Source organism: Mercenaria mercenaria, chromosome 9, assembly GCF_021730395.1.
Source record: "Mercenaria mercenaria strain notata chromosome 9, MADL_Memer_1, whole genome shotgun sequence".
In the NCBI taxonomy this organism is placed as follows: Eukaryota; Metazoa; Mollusca; class Bivalvia; order Venerida; family Veneridae; genus Mercenaria; species Mercenaria mercenaria.
The window spans coordinates 4,190,018-4,206,546 of record NC_069369.1 but is presented as its reverse complement, the minus strand read 5'-3'; the positions used below and the strand labels follow the sequence as shown (position 1 = coordinate 4,206,546).

The 16,529-nt window shown below is 36.2% G+C and overlaps 1 protein-coding gene across 1 annotated transcript in view; it reads right to left on the bottom strand.

Moving 5' to 3' along the window:
* Positions 1-16,529, bottom strand: part of LOC128559646 (uncharacterized) — a 196,527-nt gene that overhangs the window by 46,222 nt on the left and 133,776 nt on the right. Inside the window, exons 7-8 of the mRNA XM_053551956.1 lie at positions 6,035-6,499; positions 3,656-3,705 (exon numbers count right to left, since the gene is read on the bottom strand). Of these exons, the coding sequence (XP_053407931.1) occupies positions 3,656-3,705; positions 6,035-6,499 (515 nt within the window). The remainder of the gene's footprint in view (positions 1-3,655; positions 3,706-6,034; positions 6,500-16,529) is intronic.

Genomic DNA, 16,529 nt, shown 5'->3' with positions numbered 1-16,529 from the left:
TATCAGTGTATGAAGTTTGAAGAAAATCTCTCCAGTACTTTTGGAGTTATGCTCCAAACAAGATTTTTTAAGAAAATATGATAAAGGGGAATAACTCAAAAGATAGGCAAGGTAGAGTTATTGTTCTTGCACACTGCACTTCCTCCCAATGTGTTCTATCAGTGTATGAAGTTTGAAGAAAATCCCTCCAGTACTTTTGGAGTTATGCTCCGGACAAAGATCGTTGCGGACACACGGACGGACGCATGCACGGACGGAGAGCATTTCTAATATCCTCTTCGCCTTTGGCGGTGGGATAAAAAATAGAAGGTGCACAAGGTCATATCATGATAAAGACTCATGCAAGGTTTCACCAATCTATATCAATTACTTTTTGAGCTAGGCGCATCACAAGGTGAAAATGTGCATTTTTTACTATTTCAAGGGCTCTGGAAATAGGGGGTCACCCAGGAGCCAAACCAAAAGTAGGAGGTGCGCAAGTTCATATCATGATAAAGACTCATGCAAGGTTTCATCAATTTATATCAAATACTTTTTGAGCTAGGCACGTCACAAACTTCCGACGGACAGACAGACGCATGGACGAGACCAAATCTATATGCCCTCACTACTCATGGGGGGCACAAAAACTCACTTGGTATTTTAAACAGAAAGGCTATAAAGTTATGAGAGATCTGTTTAAGGGCCTAATGTCATGCAAGAAATTTTTGTGTTGAAATATTCTGAATTGCAGATTCAAACAAGATTGTAGTAAGAACCTTGAACCTTTTAGACAGAGCTAAGTTGAAATGTTGTAACATAAATTCAAAATGTCACAGAAGTGTATAGCTGTCAAGGTTATACTGAAGTGAAAGAAGTAGAAGCATAGTTTAATACAGTTTCAATGTGAACTATCTACAAATAGATTTAGCACAGGGGCCAGCAATGTTTACAATGCCCCTACCTTAGACTTTTTCCATATGTACCAAATTGTTTGACAGGACCTACTCTGTCAAACATAAAATGTTCCCAAGAAAAAATTCTTTGACCTATATACGATTTCACTGTTTCCATGGCAACCATTCATTTCTGGAAATGACACTTATATCGATCAGAATCCTACATATCTTGGTCAGTTTGGGTGATAAAACAATAACAAGAGGGTCATTGAAGACCCTAAAGCGCTCACCTGTGTACAAGGCTTCAAGTGCCTTTGTATAATGTAATGGTACAAGTACAGAGTTAGATTTCTTCTATGTTAGCCTATATTGTATACATGTCACACACATTTTTGAACCTAGGGCAATAATTTTAACAATTACGGTAGACAGTACAACTCTGATATCACACACCAAATATCAAGGTCTACCTATTATTGATTTTCAACGTTTCTTATATATAAGCCTATAGTAAGTACGTGTCACACACAGGGGCGTGGCCATTTTTTTTACCTTAGGGCAACAATTTGGACAAGCATGGTAGAGAGTCAACCCATAATTATTATATAAATATCACATGCCAAATATCAAAGCTCTAGAGAAAAAGATTTTTAAAGTCTGATAGCTGAAAACCTGTTTTTAACCAAAAAGACCCATATGTTCAATGAACTGGAACCATTTGAACAACTTTGGTTTAAACAGTATTTTATTTCGAATACAATGAGTACATACATGCATGCATACATACAGCAAATTATATATAGGATTAGAAAACAAGTCTTCGAAAAAGACTTATACGAATTTGTTTCCTTGAGTGTGTAAGATTTAATGGAGTTGGTCTGAATTTGGAGTATGTGTGTGTGTATATTTTTGAAATAACATATGAGATTTTCGAAGTTGGGAGGATAAAATAAAAAGAAATAAACAAAACAAGAGGACCATGATGGTCCTGAATCGCTCACCTGTCCCCACATGAACTGAGTATGACGTCGTTTTTTCTATTATTTGACATAGTGACCTAGTTTCTGAGCTCATGTGACCTAGTTCTGAACCTGACCTAGATATCATCAAGATAAAAATTCTGACCAATTTTCATGAAGATCCACTGAAAAATAGAGAGGTCACAAGGTTTTTCTATTATTTGACATAATGACCTAGGTTTTGAAGGCATGTGACCCAGTTTTGTACTTGACCTAGATATCATCAAGGTAAACATTCTCACCAATTTTCATGAAGAATCTCATGAAAAATATGGCCTCCAGAGAGGTCACAAGGTTTTTCTAATTTTAGACCTACTGACCTAGTTTTTGACCGCACGTGACCCAGTTTCGAATCTGACCTAGATATTATCAAGGTGAACATTCTCACTAATTTTCATGAAGATCCATTGAAAAATATGGCCTATAGAGAGGTCAAAAGGTTTTTCTATGTTTAGACCTAGTGACCTAGTTTTTGACCGCAGTTGACACAGATTCAAACTTTAACTAGATATCATCAAGATGAACATTCAGACAAACTTTCATACAGATCCCATGAAAAATATGGCCTCTAGAGAGGTCACAAAGTTTTACTATTATTTGACCTACTGACCTAGTTTTTGACCGCATGTGACCCAGTTTCAAACTTGACCTAGATATCATCAAGATAAACATTCTGACCAATTTTCATGCAGATCCCATGAAAAATATGGCCTCTACAGAGGTCACAAGGTTTTTCTATTATTTGACCTACTGACCTAGTTTTTGCTGCACGTGACCCAGTTTCGAACTTAACCTAGATATCATCAAGATGAATATTCTGATCAATTTTCATGCAGATCCCACAAAAAAAATATGACCTCTAGAGTAGTCACAAGGTTTTTCTATTATTTGACCTAATGACCTAGTTTTGGACCGCACGTGACCCAGTTTCAAATCTGACCTAGATATCATCAAGAGGAACATTCTGACCAATTTTCATGAAGATCCATTAAAAAATATGGCCTCTAGGGAGGTCACAAGGATTTTCTTTTTTTAGACCTACTGACCTAGTTTTGGACCGCACATGAACCAGTTTCGAACTTGACCTAGATATCATCAAGATGAACATTCTGACCAATTTTCATGCAGATCCCATGAAAAATATGGCCTCTACCGAGGTCACAAGGTTTTTCTATTATTTGACCTACTGACTTAGTTTTTCATCGCACATGACCCAGTTTCGAACTTGACCTAGATATCATCAAGATGAACATTCTGACCAATTTTCATGCAGATCCCACAAAAAATATGACCTCGAGTGGTCACAAGGTTTTTCTATTATTTGACCTAATGACCTAGTTTTGGACTGCACGTGACCCAGTTTCAAATTTGACCTAGATATCATCAAGGTGAACATTCTGACCAATTTTCATGAAGATCCATTATAAAATATGGCCTTTAGAGAGGTCACAATGATTTTCTATTATTTGACCTACTGACCTAGTTTTTGATGCATGTGACCCAGGTTTAAAGATTTTTCTACTTTTAGCTCTAGCAGCCCCTATGAAGGGGCAAGGGGCCCCATTTGAACAACTGCCAGGATGCTAATTCTAACCAGTAGTTTCAGAGGGAAACATGTTTAAGTAAAATTGTTAAAACAGACTATAGATGGACGAGGGACAATGGATCATCTATCTATACTAAAAGCTTACCCTGAACCAATGGCTCAGGTGAGCTAACAAAGTCACATCATTTATCTTAGTTTCCAACATAACTTACCTCAACTTCATGTAGTGATCCAACTTTGACTTTCACATTCAATTTGGGTTCTGAAATGGTTACAAGCTATTATTACATGTGCGGACCCAGAAGTGGGGGTCGAAAATCCTAAAAAAAGGAAAGAAGAAAAGAAAGAAAGAAAATGGTTTTTCGAAAAGGTAACATTAGGACCGCATTCAAAGCTGCTACATACGACCCCGACGTAATTCATATTTATGTTAATTAGCTCAAAGAAACAAAGAATTTTACCTTTAAGAAAGTTTAATTTTATTATTTTTCCCAAATTTAACAGGTGAGTTCATAACAAGAGATCACAGAGTGATCTTGGCACCCACCAATGTGCCATTTTTGAGTGTTCCAAATTTCAAGACTTATTGACTAGCTCAAGGTCAAATTTCATTTCTGTACACAACACTGCATGTAGTTCAAATTCGAAAGCTGTAGCTTGAGAAATGTGAAAGTAGGTCACTAGATCAATTTCAAGGACAAAGTTCTTTGTACACAAAACTATGCATGTGCATCAAGTTTAAAGGCTGTAGCTTGATAAATTTAAAAGTAGGTCACTAGGTCAATCTTAAGGTCAAAGTTTAAATTGGTACACAAAACTATGCAAGTGGTCCAAATTTGAAGGCTGTAGCTTGAGAAATGTGTAAGTAGGTCACTAGGTCAAAATCAAGGTCAAATTTCGCTTCAGAACACAAATCTATGCATGTTGTCCAAATTTGAAGCCTGTACCTTCAAAAATGTGAAAGTAGGTCACTAGGTCAATGTCAAGGTCAAAGTTTGTTTCCGTACACAATCCTATGCATATGGTCTAAATTTGAAGCCTTTAGCTACAGAAATGTGAAAGTAGGTCACTAGGTCAATCTTAAGGTCAAAGTTCATTTCGGTACATAAAACTATGCATGTGGTCCAAATTTGAAGACTGTAGCTTGAGAAATGTAAAAGTAGGTCACTAGGTCAAAATCAAGGTCAAATTTTATTTTGGAATACAAAACTATGCATGTGGTCCAAATTTGAAGCCTGTACCTTCATAAATGTGAAAGTAGGTCACTAGGTCAATGTAAAGGTCAAAGTTTGTTTCAGTACAAACTAGAAATGTGTCCATGGGACACTGATGCCCCCACTACATGACCTTAAAATAACAATTTTTTCCCAGGTCAGGGGCCAGAACTCCTACAATACTGAATGAATCCGGATGCGAAACCCCAGGTGCACAACTGCACATGCTGACCAACATTTCTGTAAACTTTGGTGACTCTAGGTCAAATACTTCTGGAGCTACGCACGACACAACATTAAAATGACCCATTTTTAACTAAGTCAGTGGCTATAACTCCTACACAACTGAACGAGTCCGGACGCGAAACCCCAGGTGCACAACTGCATATGCTGACCAACATTCCTGTAAACCTTGGTGATTCTAGGTCAAATACTTTTGGAGCTATGCGCGACACAACATCAAAATGACCAATTTTTTACTAAGTCAGGGGCCATAACTCCTACATGACTGGATGAATCCGGACGCAAAACCCCAGGTGCACAACTGCACATGCTGGTCAGTCATGTAAACAAACCAAAGAAGTGATTATTTTTTACTGCATTTACAGTATTTTATTATACATTTTGACAAAATTTGCTACATTTTATGTGTATTAAAAAAAACGTTTTATCAAATAAATTTCTCCCGCCATGCCAACGACGTAAACAGGGGTCATCTCATTCACATGAAATTACTTAAAAAAAGTATCACTATTCGTATTTTTTTCGTCCAATATTTTGGTAGAACTAAGGTTGTTCTTGAAAAACATGTAATTAGATATACATGTTCCAATTTATGGAAGGCGGTACACACCATAATGTTATAATGTAAGTCTATGGAAAAACAATTGGTAGTCTCTAACCATCTGTGAAACTTTAAAGCACATTCTTCCGATAGTGTTTGATGGACTCACAAGATTTTTCTCTAGAATATCAAAGGGTCATAACTGTGGTAAATTTGTCAAAGCATAAGTTCCTTCCCTTATGGTCATCTGCACATCAAGCTTATTCATCTGCAAAAGTTTACAGCAAATAAGCTAATAGTGTGGGAGAAGTTTGACACACAAGATTTTGGAGCATACAGATGGAAGTACAAGATTTCAGGGTGTACAGATGGAAGTACAAACCTACATACTGACGGATGTACGGACAGCAGCAACGCTATATGCCCTCCACATAAATGTGAGGGCATAACCAGAGCAGGTGTGTAAAGGTTATGTACAAGAGCTGTGTTAGTCATATTCCCTAGTCATAAATTTGCACACTATCATGCCTTGTCAATACACATATAATAGAACTCTGTAAATAAAAGTAATTACAGTGAAACGTGTCACCTACCTTTATCTTCCCAAATGTTTGCACCATTTGTATGTATCTCCCTGCAATATCCTCGTTTTAGTTGAAATATTGTATCAATCTTCTGTAATACTTCCTTGTGTCCCTTCATACAACAGACAAACAACTCCTCTATTTGGCTTCTGCTCCGAGTTTCAGCAAACTGAAGTGTTGCTTCAATTGTGTTCTTCACAACATCAACAATTTCTGGCCGAAGATATGCATTAAAGCAAACTGTCTTTGTTCCTTGTAGCGCTCCTTTCTTTAAAATTTCCCTCAGTTTATCTCGCATTGAAATGTCTTTGATTTTCATTCCAGTGCCTTCATCTGATAAAACAACAAGTGCAACAACACCGCTGGTGTCCATACCTTTTACATCAGCAAGAACATCAGTATACTCCCCAACCTTGTACATCTTACCATTTTTCTCAACAAGATCTTTTGTCTCCTCTATGAACTTTTCAATGGCTGAAAAAAGAATAATGATGACAAGAATTTAAACAAGAGCTGTCTGATGACAGCGCGCTCGACTATTCGAAGAATTGATTGAAGAATGGGGTCAAAATATTTCCACAGATATTCAGACAAAAGAAATAAATAGATTAGACAAACAATGTTCCTGTATTTCTTTGATTTCGATAAGTCTTGCACTAAATGGCAATGTATGAACCAATTTCAAAGTCCAAAAAGCGCCATAATTCAGTCAAAATAGTTATGTACTCTTGCCTACAGATGGAAATCATAATGATAAACAAGTGTGCGAAGTTTAAAAGCCATATGTCAAATAGTTTTGACAAAAGGTGGACTTGTATGAAAACAGAACCAATTTCGAAGTCCAGAAAGGGCCATAATTCAGCCAAAATAGATGACAGAGTTATGTACTCTTTCCTACAGACAGAGACTATTATACTAAACAAGTGATAAAAGTTTCAAAGCCATATGTCAAACACTTTACAAAAAATATGAACTGGTACGGAAAACTTAACCAAAATTTCTAAGTCAAAAGGGGCCATAACTCAGCCAAAATCCTTGATGGAGTTATGTACTCTTGCCTATAACTGGATATGGTGATGGTAAACAGGTGTTGAAAGTTTCAAAGCTTTATCTCAAAAGACTTTGTCAAAATATGAACTGGTATGAAATATTAACCATGATTTCTAAGTCAAAAAGGGCCATAATTCAGCCAAAATCCTTGATGGAGTTATGTACTCTTGCCTATAACTGGATATGGTGATGGTAAACAGGTGTTGAAAGTTTCAAAGCTTTATCTCAAAAGACTTTGTCAAAATATGAACTGGTACGAAATATTAACCATGATTTCTATGTCAAAAAGGGCCATAATTCAGCCAAAATCCTTGATGGAGTTATGTGCTCTTGCCTATGACTGGACATGGTGATGGTAAACAAGTGTTGAAAGTTTCAAAGCTTTATCTCAAAAGACTTTGTCAAAATATGAACTGGTACGAAAAACTTAACCAAGATTTCTAAGTCGAAAGGGGCCATAATTCAGCCAAAATAATTGATGGAGTTATGTCCTCTTGCCTATAACTGGCCATGGTGATGGTAAACAGGTGTTGAAAGTTTCAAAGCTTTATCTTAAAAGACTTTGTCAAAATATGAACTGGTACGAAAAACTCAACCATGATTTCTAAGTCAAAAGGGGCCATAATTCAGCCAAAATCCTTGATGGAGTTATGTCCTCTTGCCTATAACTGGCCATGGTGATGGTAAATAAGTGTTGAAAGTTTCAAAGCTTTATCTCAAAAGACTTTGTCAAAATGTGGACTGGTACGAAAAACTTAACCAAGGTGTGACGCCGACGCCGACGCCGTGGTGAGTAGGATAGCTCTACTTATTCTTCGAATAGTCGAGCTAATAAATGATTGCAAACAAGCCAGAAAAGGTCCCCTAAAAGGAGATTTGACAAATCTGCTGCCATTATTATTCCTTCTCTTGAGAAGGAATATCTTAATTCAATAAGTCACACTTGACTGAGCTACCGATGTCGAAAGCTGTTGTAATTACAAGCTGGCCTATTAAACTCCATGACCTTAGAAATAACCTCTGACATTAAACTATTCTTTCTCAATTGAGGTGACTCCATAATACTAAACCCGAGGATGATTAATTGATTCTTTTATTTCCTCCTGAACATATGTACATTCACCAGATAGACATATATCAGCAAATTTAAATGTAAACAACCAAATATTATCGTTACCTTCAAATGCATGGCTAATATGTGAAAACAAACCCCATTGTGACCCTCTAATTATGTGCAAGGCATTCAAACATCCAATCATAATAGATTGACCAGGTCAATGTCTTATTGTCGTATTTACTCTACTGAAAGATTTGTTTGTTTGTTTTTGTTTTGGGTTAAACGCCATTTTTCAACAGTATTTCAGTTATATAACGGCTGGCAGTTAACCTAACCAGTGTTCCTGGATTCTGTACCAGTACAAACCTGTTCTCCGCAAGTAACTGCCAACTTACCCACATGAATCAGAGGTGGAGGACTAATGATTTCAGACACAATGTCGTTTATCAAATAGTCACGGAGAACATACGCCCCGCCCGAGGATCGAACTCGTGACCCCGCGATCCGTAGACCAACGCTCTTACCGAGCTAAGCAGGCGGGCTTCTACTGAAAGAGGTAACAGATTTAATTTGTTGTTGGATTTAACAATTTATGTTAAATAACTAGCGTAAATACTTACCTGATATTTTGGCAGTATAAAACAGACATTGCAACCAAAATTTTACAAGATGGTCATTTTATATTTATATAGATGTGCCCTAGAAGGAACTTTTGGTATGCTTTAACTTGTAGGCACCATATTTTTTAATACTGAAACAAAATTAAAGGACCTGAATATCATCTAAACCTGGTTTAAGCAAAAATTTCTTGTACATTCAAAGTTCATGCAGGAATGACTGATAAATAGTAGGGGAACTAATAAAACTACTGTCAAAAACAGAATAATTATTCACAATCACAACAAAAATATTGTATAACTAGAGCTATTATTACCTGATATCCCCCATGCCAAGTGATGTATCTACCGCAAAGTAACAAAATCAATAATGCCATGTAGAGGTGCTTAAGTTTTCTGAGCTGTAATTTTTCATTTCAACTTATAATTATGATATTCTAGTTCATACTGGACATTTATTGAAAATGATATGAAATTTGTATTCAACGGCCCAATTCAAATGTGTTTACAATAAACTTTGAACAATTTTTCCTCACATGTCAAACGGTCAACCATCTTGGGATAATCCTGACAAGTTTTAAGCATGTCCATAATTCTACACCGATGCTCTGGCCCTCCAAATTGACTTGGGCATGGACAAGTGTGATAAACTTATGTGCATCTCCTCTTGATAGTAAAGCTTCCCATGAAGTTTCATTAAATTACAACCAGTGGTTGCTGAGAATGACTCCAGACAAGAATTGTACTATAGCATTCTACTGTTGAATAATCAAAGGGCAATAACTCTGTGAACAAGAGGCTCATGATGACCCTGGATCGCTCACCTGAGTAATATGAGCTACATGTTTTAAATGTCAAACTGATGCTAAAATATAAAGAAAATAGGTCAGTAGGTCACATTCATGATCAATGAATTTTGATTTGGGTTTTAAGATGCACCAACAGAGTATAGGTTATATGGCGCCAAACAGGACTAAAAATTTTGGTTTCGCATCGAAATAAAAACATGAGGTATGGAATCAAAATTTTTATACCTGCTGGAATCACAGAGTTAAAGCATGGTCAATGAAAGTCAGTTTTAAGATCAGTGTGCAAATCAGTATATATCATCCAAATTTCAAGGCTGTATCTTAAACAAAAGGGTCATTGACCCTAAAGTGCTGCTTCAAGTGTGTTTGTATTAGTACAGAGTTAGGTTTCTTCTATGTCAGCCTATATTGTATACATGTCACACACATTTTTGAAACATAGGGCATTAATTTGAACCATTACAGTAGACATTACAAATCTAATATCACACTCCAAGGCTCTAGCTATTATTGATTAAGAGAAGAAGATTTTCAAAGTTTCTTACATAAAAGCCTATAGTAAGTACATGTCAAACACTGAGGCGTGGCCATTTTTTTTCCTTAGGGCAATAATTTGGACAAGTATGGTAGAAAGTCAAACCCTTGTATCACATGCCAAATATCAAAAGCCTAGAGAAAAGGATTTTTTAAAGTCTGACAGCTGAAAACCTACTTTTAACCAAAAAGACCCATATGTTCAATGAACCGGAACCATCTGAATATCGTTGAAAGAGGGCTACCCAGAGATCATTTGTGTAAAGTTTCATCAAAATCCATTCAGTGGTTTTGGAGGAGATGTTGTTTAAATAATAGAAATTATTTTCTCCTTCAAATAATTTACTTCATTTTGCAAGGAAAAGCTGTCAACACCGTTGCAAGTCTCCCGTGCAGAAATATTTTCCTGTTCTTAGGAAATCCCAGGATTATCCTGGGATTTCCTGAGATTCTTTTAGCAAGGCTGCAAAAAAGTCCTGAAGACTGGACTTTAACACTAAAAGACAGGACTTTAACACTGAAGACAGGACTTTAACACTAAAAGACAGGACTTTTGATAGAAAAATTGCCCTGTTCACAGGAAAATCACAGGACATTTTCTAAAAGATACAAATTGAAAGATGGTAATTAATTTGAAACATGATCTTGTATTGGTCTAGTAAGTTAATTACATCCTGGTGTTGAAGACCCATGTTTTGGTAGAAACTGTATCATTAAGCACTTGTGCTGTGGTGTTGTTGGTGTAACAGGAATATACTTTATATTTGTGCCACTGGTAAGTTTAGCAAATTATTTCTGTATAAACTTTTAGTAATAATACTAAATATATTTCTTCATTTAATGATTTTATAAAACAATACTGGTAAGTTATTCAGAAAAGTATTTTTTCTTTCAGTCAGATGTGTTAATACTGTTTAGATTATCTGTACATGTCTGATCAAAGACAGTTTTGCTCTTCAACTTAAAAGTGAACAGATCATAGATTGATAAGAGCTTTTTGCTCAATATGAAGCTCATAATTTTATGTTTCTATACTAAATAGCAGAATTTACACCTAGTTTTTTGCCATGTATGCACATAATATAATAATATTATTTGAGTGATTTATGATGTGCCAAGAAATTGATATTTCTGCTATGACAGGTTGTATTGTTTCAATGTATATGATGTATGCGTTTTAACTAGAAAACATTTTTTAATATTAATTTTGGAAATGATAATCCTTATTATTCTTACTGTAAATACAATTTGTTAACTGTATTTCCCACCAAAGAGAATTTCAAATCATGTTTACAAGGTATTCAATTACATGTCCTGGGGTTACCTGAAGACAGGAATACATGTATAATGTCTTGAGATTTCCTGAAGACAGGACAATTGTCCTGAAATTTCCTGAAATTTCCTGACATCAGGAATTCCTGGTATTTCCTAAAGACAGGACAATTGTCCTGGATATCCTGACTTCAAGAATTCTCAAGACATTCCTGGGATTTCCTGAGAACAGGACAATATATACTTTCATTTCCTGACAACAGGAAATCCCAGGACATTCCTGGGATTTTCAGGATAACAGGACAGCATAGGTTTCTTGGAGTTCTGGTGTCCTGTTTTTTTCCTGTTCCTAGGAAAATCCTGGGATTGTCCCATTCCCATTTAACGGCGTGAAAAGTCCCAGGACTAACCCAAGAATTTCTGAGATATTTTCAAGACATTATCCCAGGATAGTCCTCACGCCCAGTAATCTCCAGAATCATAACCTTTCGGTTATGTATGAAAATGCTTCTGCTGTTTTTTCCGGTTATGGCGATTTTCACGTAAAAACAGTGACACAGGTAAGGAATTCTTGCGTTTTCTTTCTAATATTACTATAAATCAAAAATCAGCAAATGCTATTCGATATGCGAATGAACAATGATTACATACATACCAGATTTTCCATGCAGCTATCAACTGTTTGCTTCCTGTCAACTTTAGAAGTTGTACACATGATGACATTTCACATTTCTGTGCTACCCATACCGCTTTTTGCTATTGTTTTCGAACATATACGTTTTCTTGTGGCGAATAGTCGGCGTCAGTCGAGCAATGTTACACAAACGTTTCAATTTATCTCAATTTATCCCCACAAAAATGTGTGAGAGCGTTGTTTACAACGGAAATATTGTAGTTTATTAGGTGTTATGATTCGGTTGATGATGTTATGCTTCTTCAAAGGGGGTTATGATTCTTCGTAGAACAAGAGGGCCGTGATGGCCCTATATCGCTCACCTGTTATCATTGCACTTCTTGTCCTCAGAAAAAATATCTAAGTCCAAAGGACAGGAACAACAAAGGGAAGAAATTTAACCAAAAAGAAAAAAAAATTCTTAAAAGGTACAGATATGTCAAAATACAAATAAAAATTGGAGGTACCATCCATGTTGTACCACAGGAAAGTGGTCTCGGTTTTTCCCTACAGCCAATAATAAACAAGAGGACCATGATGGTCCTGAATCGCTCACCTATCCCCACATGACCCAGTGTTGAACTGAGTATGACGTCATTATTTCTATTATTTGACATAGTGACCTAGTTTTTCAGCACATGTGACCTAGATATCATCAAGATAAAAAATTCTGACCAATTTTCATGAAGATCCATTGAAAAATATGGCCTCTAGGGAGGTCACAAGGTTTTTCTAATATTTGACCTAATGGACTAGTTTTTGAAGGCACGTGACCCACTTTTAAACTTGACCTAGATATCATCAAGGTGAACATTCTCACCAATTTTCATGAAGATCTCCTGAAAAATATGGCCTCTAGAGAGGTCACAAGGTTTTTCTATTTTTCGACCTACTGACCTAGTTTTTGACCGTACATGACCCAGTTACAAACCTGACCTAGATATCATCAAGCTGAACATTCTCACCAATTTTCATGAAGATCTCATGAAAAATATGGTCTCTAGAGAGGTCACAAGGTTTTTTCTATTTTTAGACCTACTGACCTAGTTTTTAACCCCACGTGACCCAGTTTCGAACTTGACTTAGAAATCATCAAGGTGAACATTCTGACCAATAATCATGAAGATCTCATGAAAAATATGGCCTCTAGAGAGGTCACAAGGTTTTTCTATTTTTAGATCTACTGACCTAGTTTTTAACCCCACGTGACCCACTTTTAAATTTAACCTAGATATCATCAAGGTGAACATTCTGACCAATTTTCATGAAGATCCATTGAGAAATATGGCCTCTAGAGAGGTCACAAGGTTTTTCTATTTTTAGATCTACTGACCTAGTTTTTGACCCCACATGACCCAGTTTCGAACTTGACCTAGATATCATCAAGGTGAACATTCTGACCAATATTCATGAAGATCTCATGAAAAATATGGCCTCTAGAGAGGTCACAAGGTTTTTCTATTTTTAGATCTACTGACCTAGTTTTTAACCCCACGTGACCCAGTTTCGAACTTGACCTAGATATCATCAAGGTGAACATTCTGACCAATTTTCCTGAAGATCCATTGAGAAATATGGCCTCTAGAGAGGTCACAAGGTTTTTCTATTTTTAGACCTAATGACCTAGTTTTTGACCCCACGTGACCCAGTTTCGAACTTGACCTAGATATCATCAAGGTAAACATTCTGACCAATATTCATGAAGATCTCATGAAAAATATGGCCTCTAGAGAGGTCACAAGGTTTTTTTATTTTTAGACCTACTGACCTAGTTTTTGAACCCACGTGACCCAGTTTCGAACTTGACCTAGATATCATCAAGGTGAACATTCTGATCAATTTTCATGAAGATCTTATGAAATATATGGCCTCTAGAGAGGTCACAAGGTTTTTCTATTTTTAGACCTACTGACCTAGTTTTTGATGGCACGTGACCCAGTTTCGAACTTGACCTAGATATCATCAAGATGAACATTCTGACCAACTTTCATAAAGATCCCATGAAAAATGTGACCTCTAGAGTGGTCACAAGCAAAAGTTTACGGACGCACGACGGACGACGGACACCGCGCGATCACAAAAGCTCACCTTGTCACTTTGTGACAGGTGAGCTAAAAAGTTACTAAAAATAAGCTATTTATAGTAACGTAAAAGGGAAGTAATTAAAAAGAAAATTACTGTAAGTGAACAAAAGAAGGATCTGCCATATAAATCTGTTGACATAAATAAAATTTCAGATCAGTATCTTCATTAGTTATGAAGATATACCCATTTTAATTTGAAATAAAGGGAGGTAATTTGACATAAAATCAGTCCATAGTTATCTACCCTGATTGGCTCAGTCCAACTAATGACAATAATGAAATTTCAAATAAGTCCTGTAAGTACTTACTGATATAAATCTATTTTGATTACAATCAGGGGAGGTAATCAGATATAAAATAACTCTGGAACCTACGATTGGATCTGATTTGTCAAGGAATCCAAGATTTATTGTTGTTGAAGATATTCTGGAAGTTTGTATCAAATAAAACCATAAATTAAGTCTCTATATGGCTGAAAAAGCCAAAATAGCCAATTTTGGACTTTTGAGGGGCCATAACTCTGGAACCCATGATGGAATCTGGCTAGTTCAAGAAAGGAACCAAGAACTTGTGGTGATACAAGCTGTGTGCAAGTTTGGTTAAAATCAAATCATAAATGAAGCTGCTATTGTGCAGAAAAGGTCAAAATAGCTAATTTTGGCCCTATCAGGGGCCATAACTCTGGAACCCATTATGGGATCTGGCCGGTTCAACAAAGGAAATGAGATCTTATGGCGACACAAGTTTTGTGCAAGTTTGATTAAATTCAAATCATAAATGAAGCTGCTATTGTGCAGACAAGGTCAAAATAGCTAATTCTGGCCCTTCCAGGGACCATAACTCTGGAACCCAATATGGGATCTGGCCAGTTCAACAAAGGAACTGAGATCTTATGGCGACACAAGTTTTGTGCAAGTTTGATTAAATTCAAATCATAAATGAAGCTGCTATTGTGCAGACAAGGTCAAAATAGCTAATTCTGGCCCTTCCAAGGGCCATAACTCTGAGACCCATAAAGGAATCTCGCCAGTTCAAGAAAGGAACCAAGATCTTATAGTGATACAAGTTATGTGCAAGTCTGGTTAAAATAAAATCATAAATAAAGCTGCTATTGTGCAGACAAGGTCAAAATAGCTAATTCTGGCCTTTCCAGGGACCATAACTCTGGAACCCATAATGGAATCTGGCCAGTTCAAGAAAGGAACCAAGATCTTATGGTGATATAAGTTGTGTGCCAGTTTGGTAAAAATCAAATCATAAATAAAGCTGCTATTGTGCAGACAAGGTCAAAATAGCTATTTTTGGCCCTTTCAGGGGCCGTAACTCTGGAACCCATAATGGGATCTGGCCAGTTCAAGAAAGGAACCAAGATCTTATGGCGATACAAGTTGTGTGCAAGTTTGGTTAAAATAAAATCATAAACGAAACCACTATCGTGCAGACACGAAATTGTTGACGCACGCACGGACGCACAGACGACGGACGAAGGGTGATCACAAAAGCTCACCTTGTCACTATGTGACAGGTGAGCTAACAATATGTGTCGAAACGGTATTTAACCACAAATGCATGGCTCGACACACAAACGTTGGTCCGATGACCCGGGGAAAGTGCATTTTCGGTTGGAGCATTGAATCCTAAAAGCTAGCTGGTCCGTCGTACCACAAGACATTTAGGTTGTTAAAAAATTTAGTGGTTTTTAATATAAAATTCAACAAAATTTGCTCATTTAAGCATTATTTTAAAATAGTTGCATTTGAAAAAAAAAAAAAAAAAAAAAAAATTGACTTTACTCTTTCATGTCTTTGAGCTGAGTTGAAAGTTTACCTGTTTGACATTGCGAGGTGACCTAAATGTACTGTAGACATTTACAAGTGTATAAAAATGTACTCCACGTTATGTTATATGGATTTTCATTGTGTAGCTGTAAGCTTAATTGTGTCTTCTTTTCTTTTTCTTATATATAAATTGAAATGAAAGACATAGTATAGTTTAATCATGTTTTATTTTACATATTTACAATAACAGCACATATACACAGCACAAAGAAGTAAAGCAAAGACGACTGGGCAACAAGTCCATACAACATTAATGAATGCCTTCCTCTAAAAAATTTAAACAGCCATGACAGACATGCTGCAAACACACTGCAGCTGCATTGGAGCTGCAGCTCCACGTCCTTTAATTTTATAACACATTTTTTTTTTTTAAATATTTACTCTAAACGTCTTTCTTTTTTCCTTTTCCTTTTTTAGTATATGTGGTAATTTAACAAAGAAGTAACGAGAATTGAAAGTATTGAAATTTCCTACAATACAGTTTCTAATATGAAAATTTAAAGCGTGACTTTATCGTAAAACAACTGAGATAATGGAAATGATATTAGCAACAACAAATAAGACATTCAA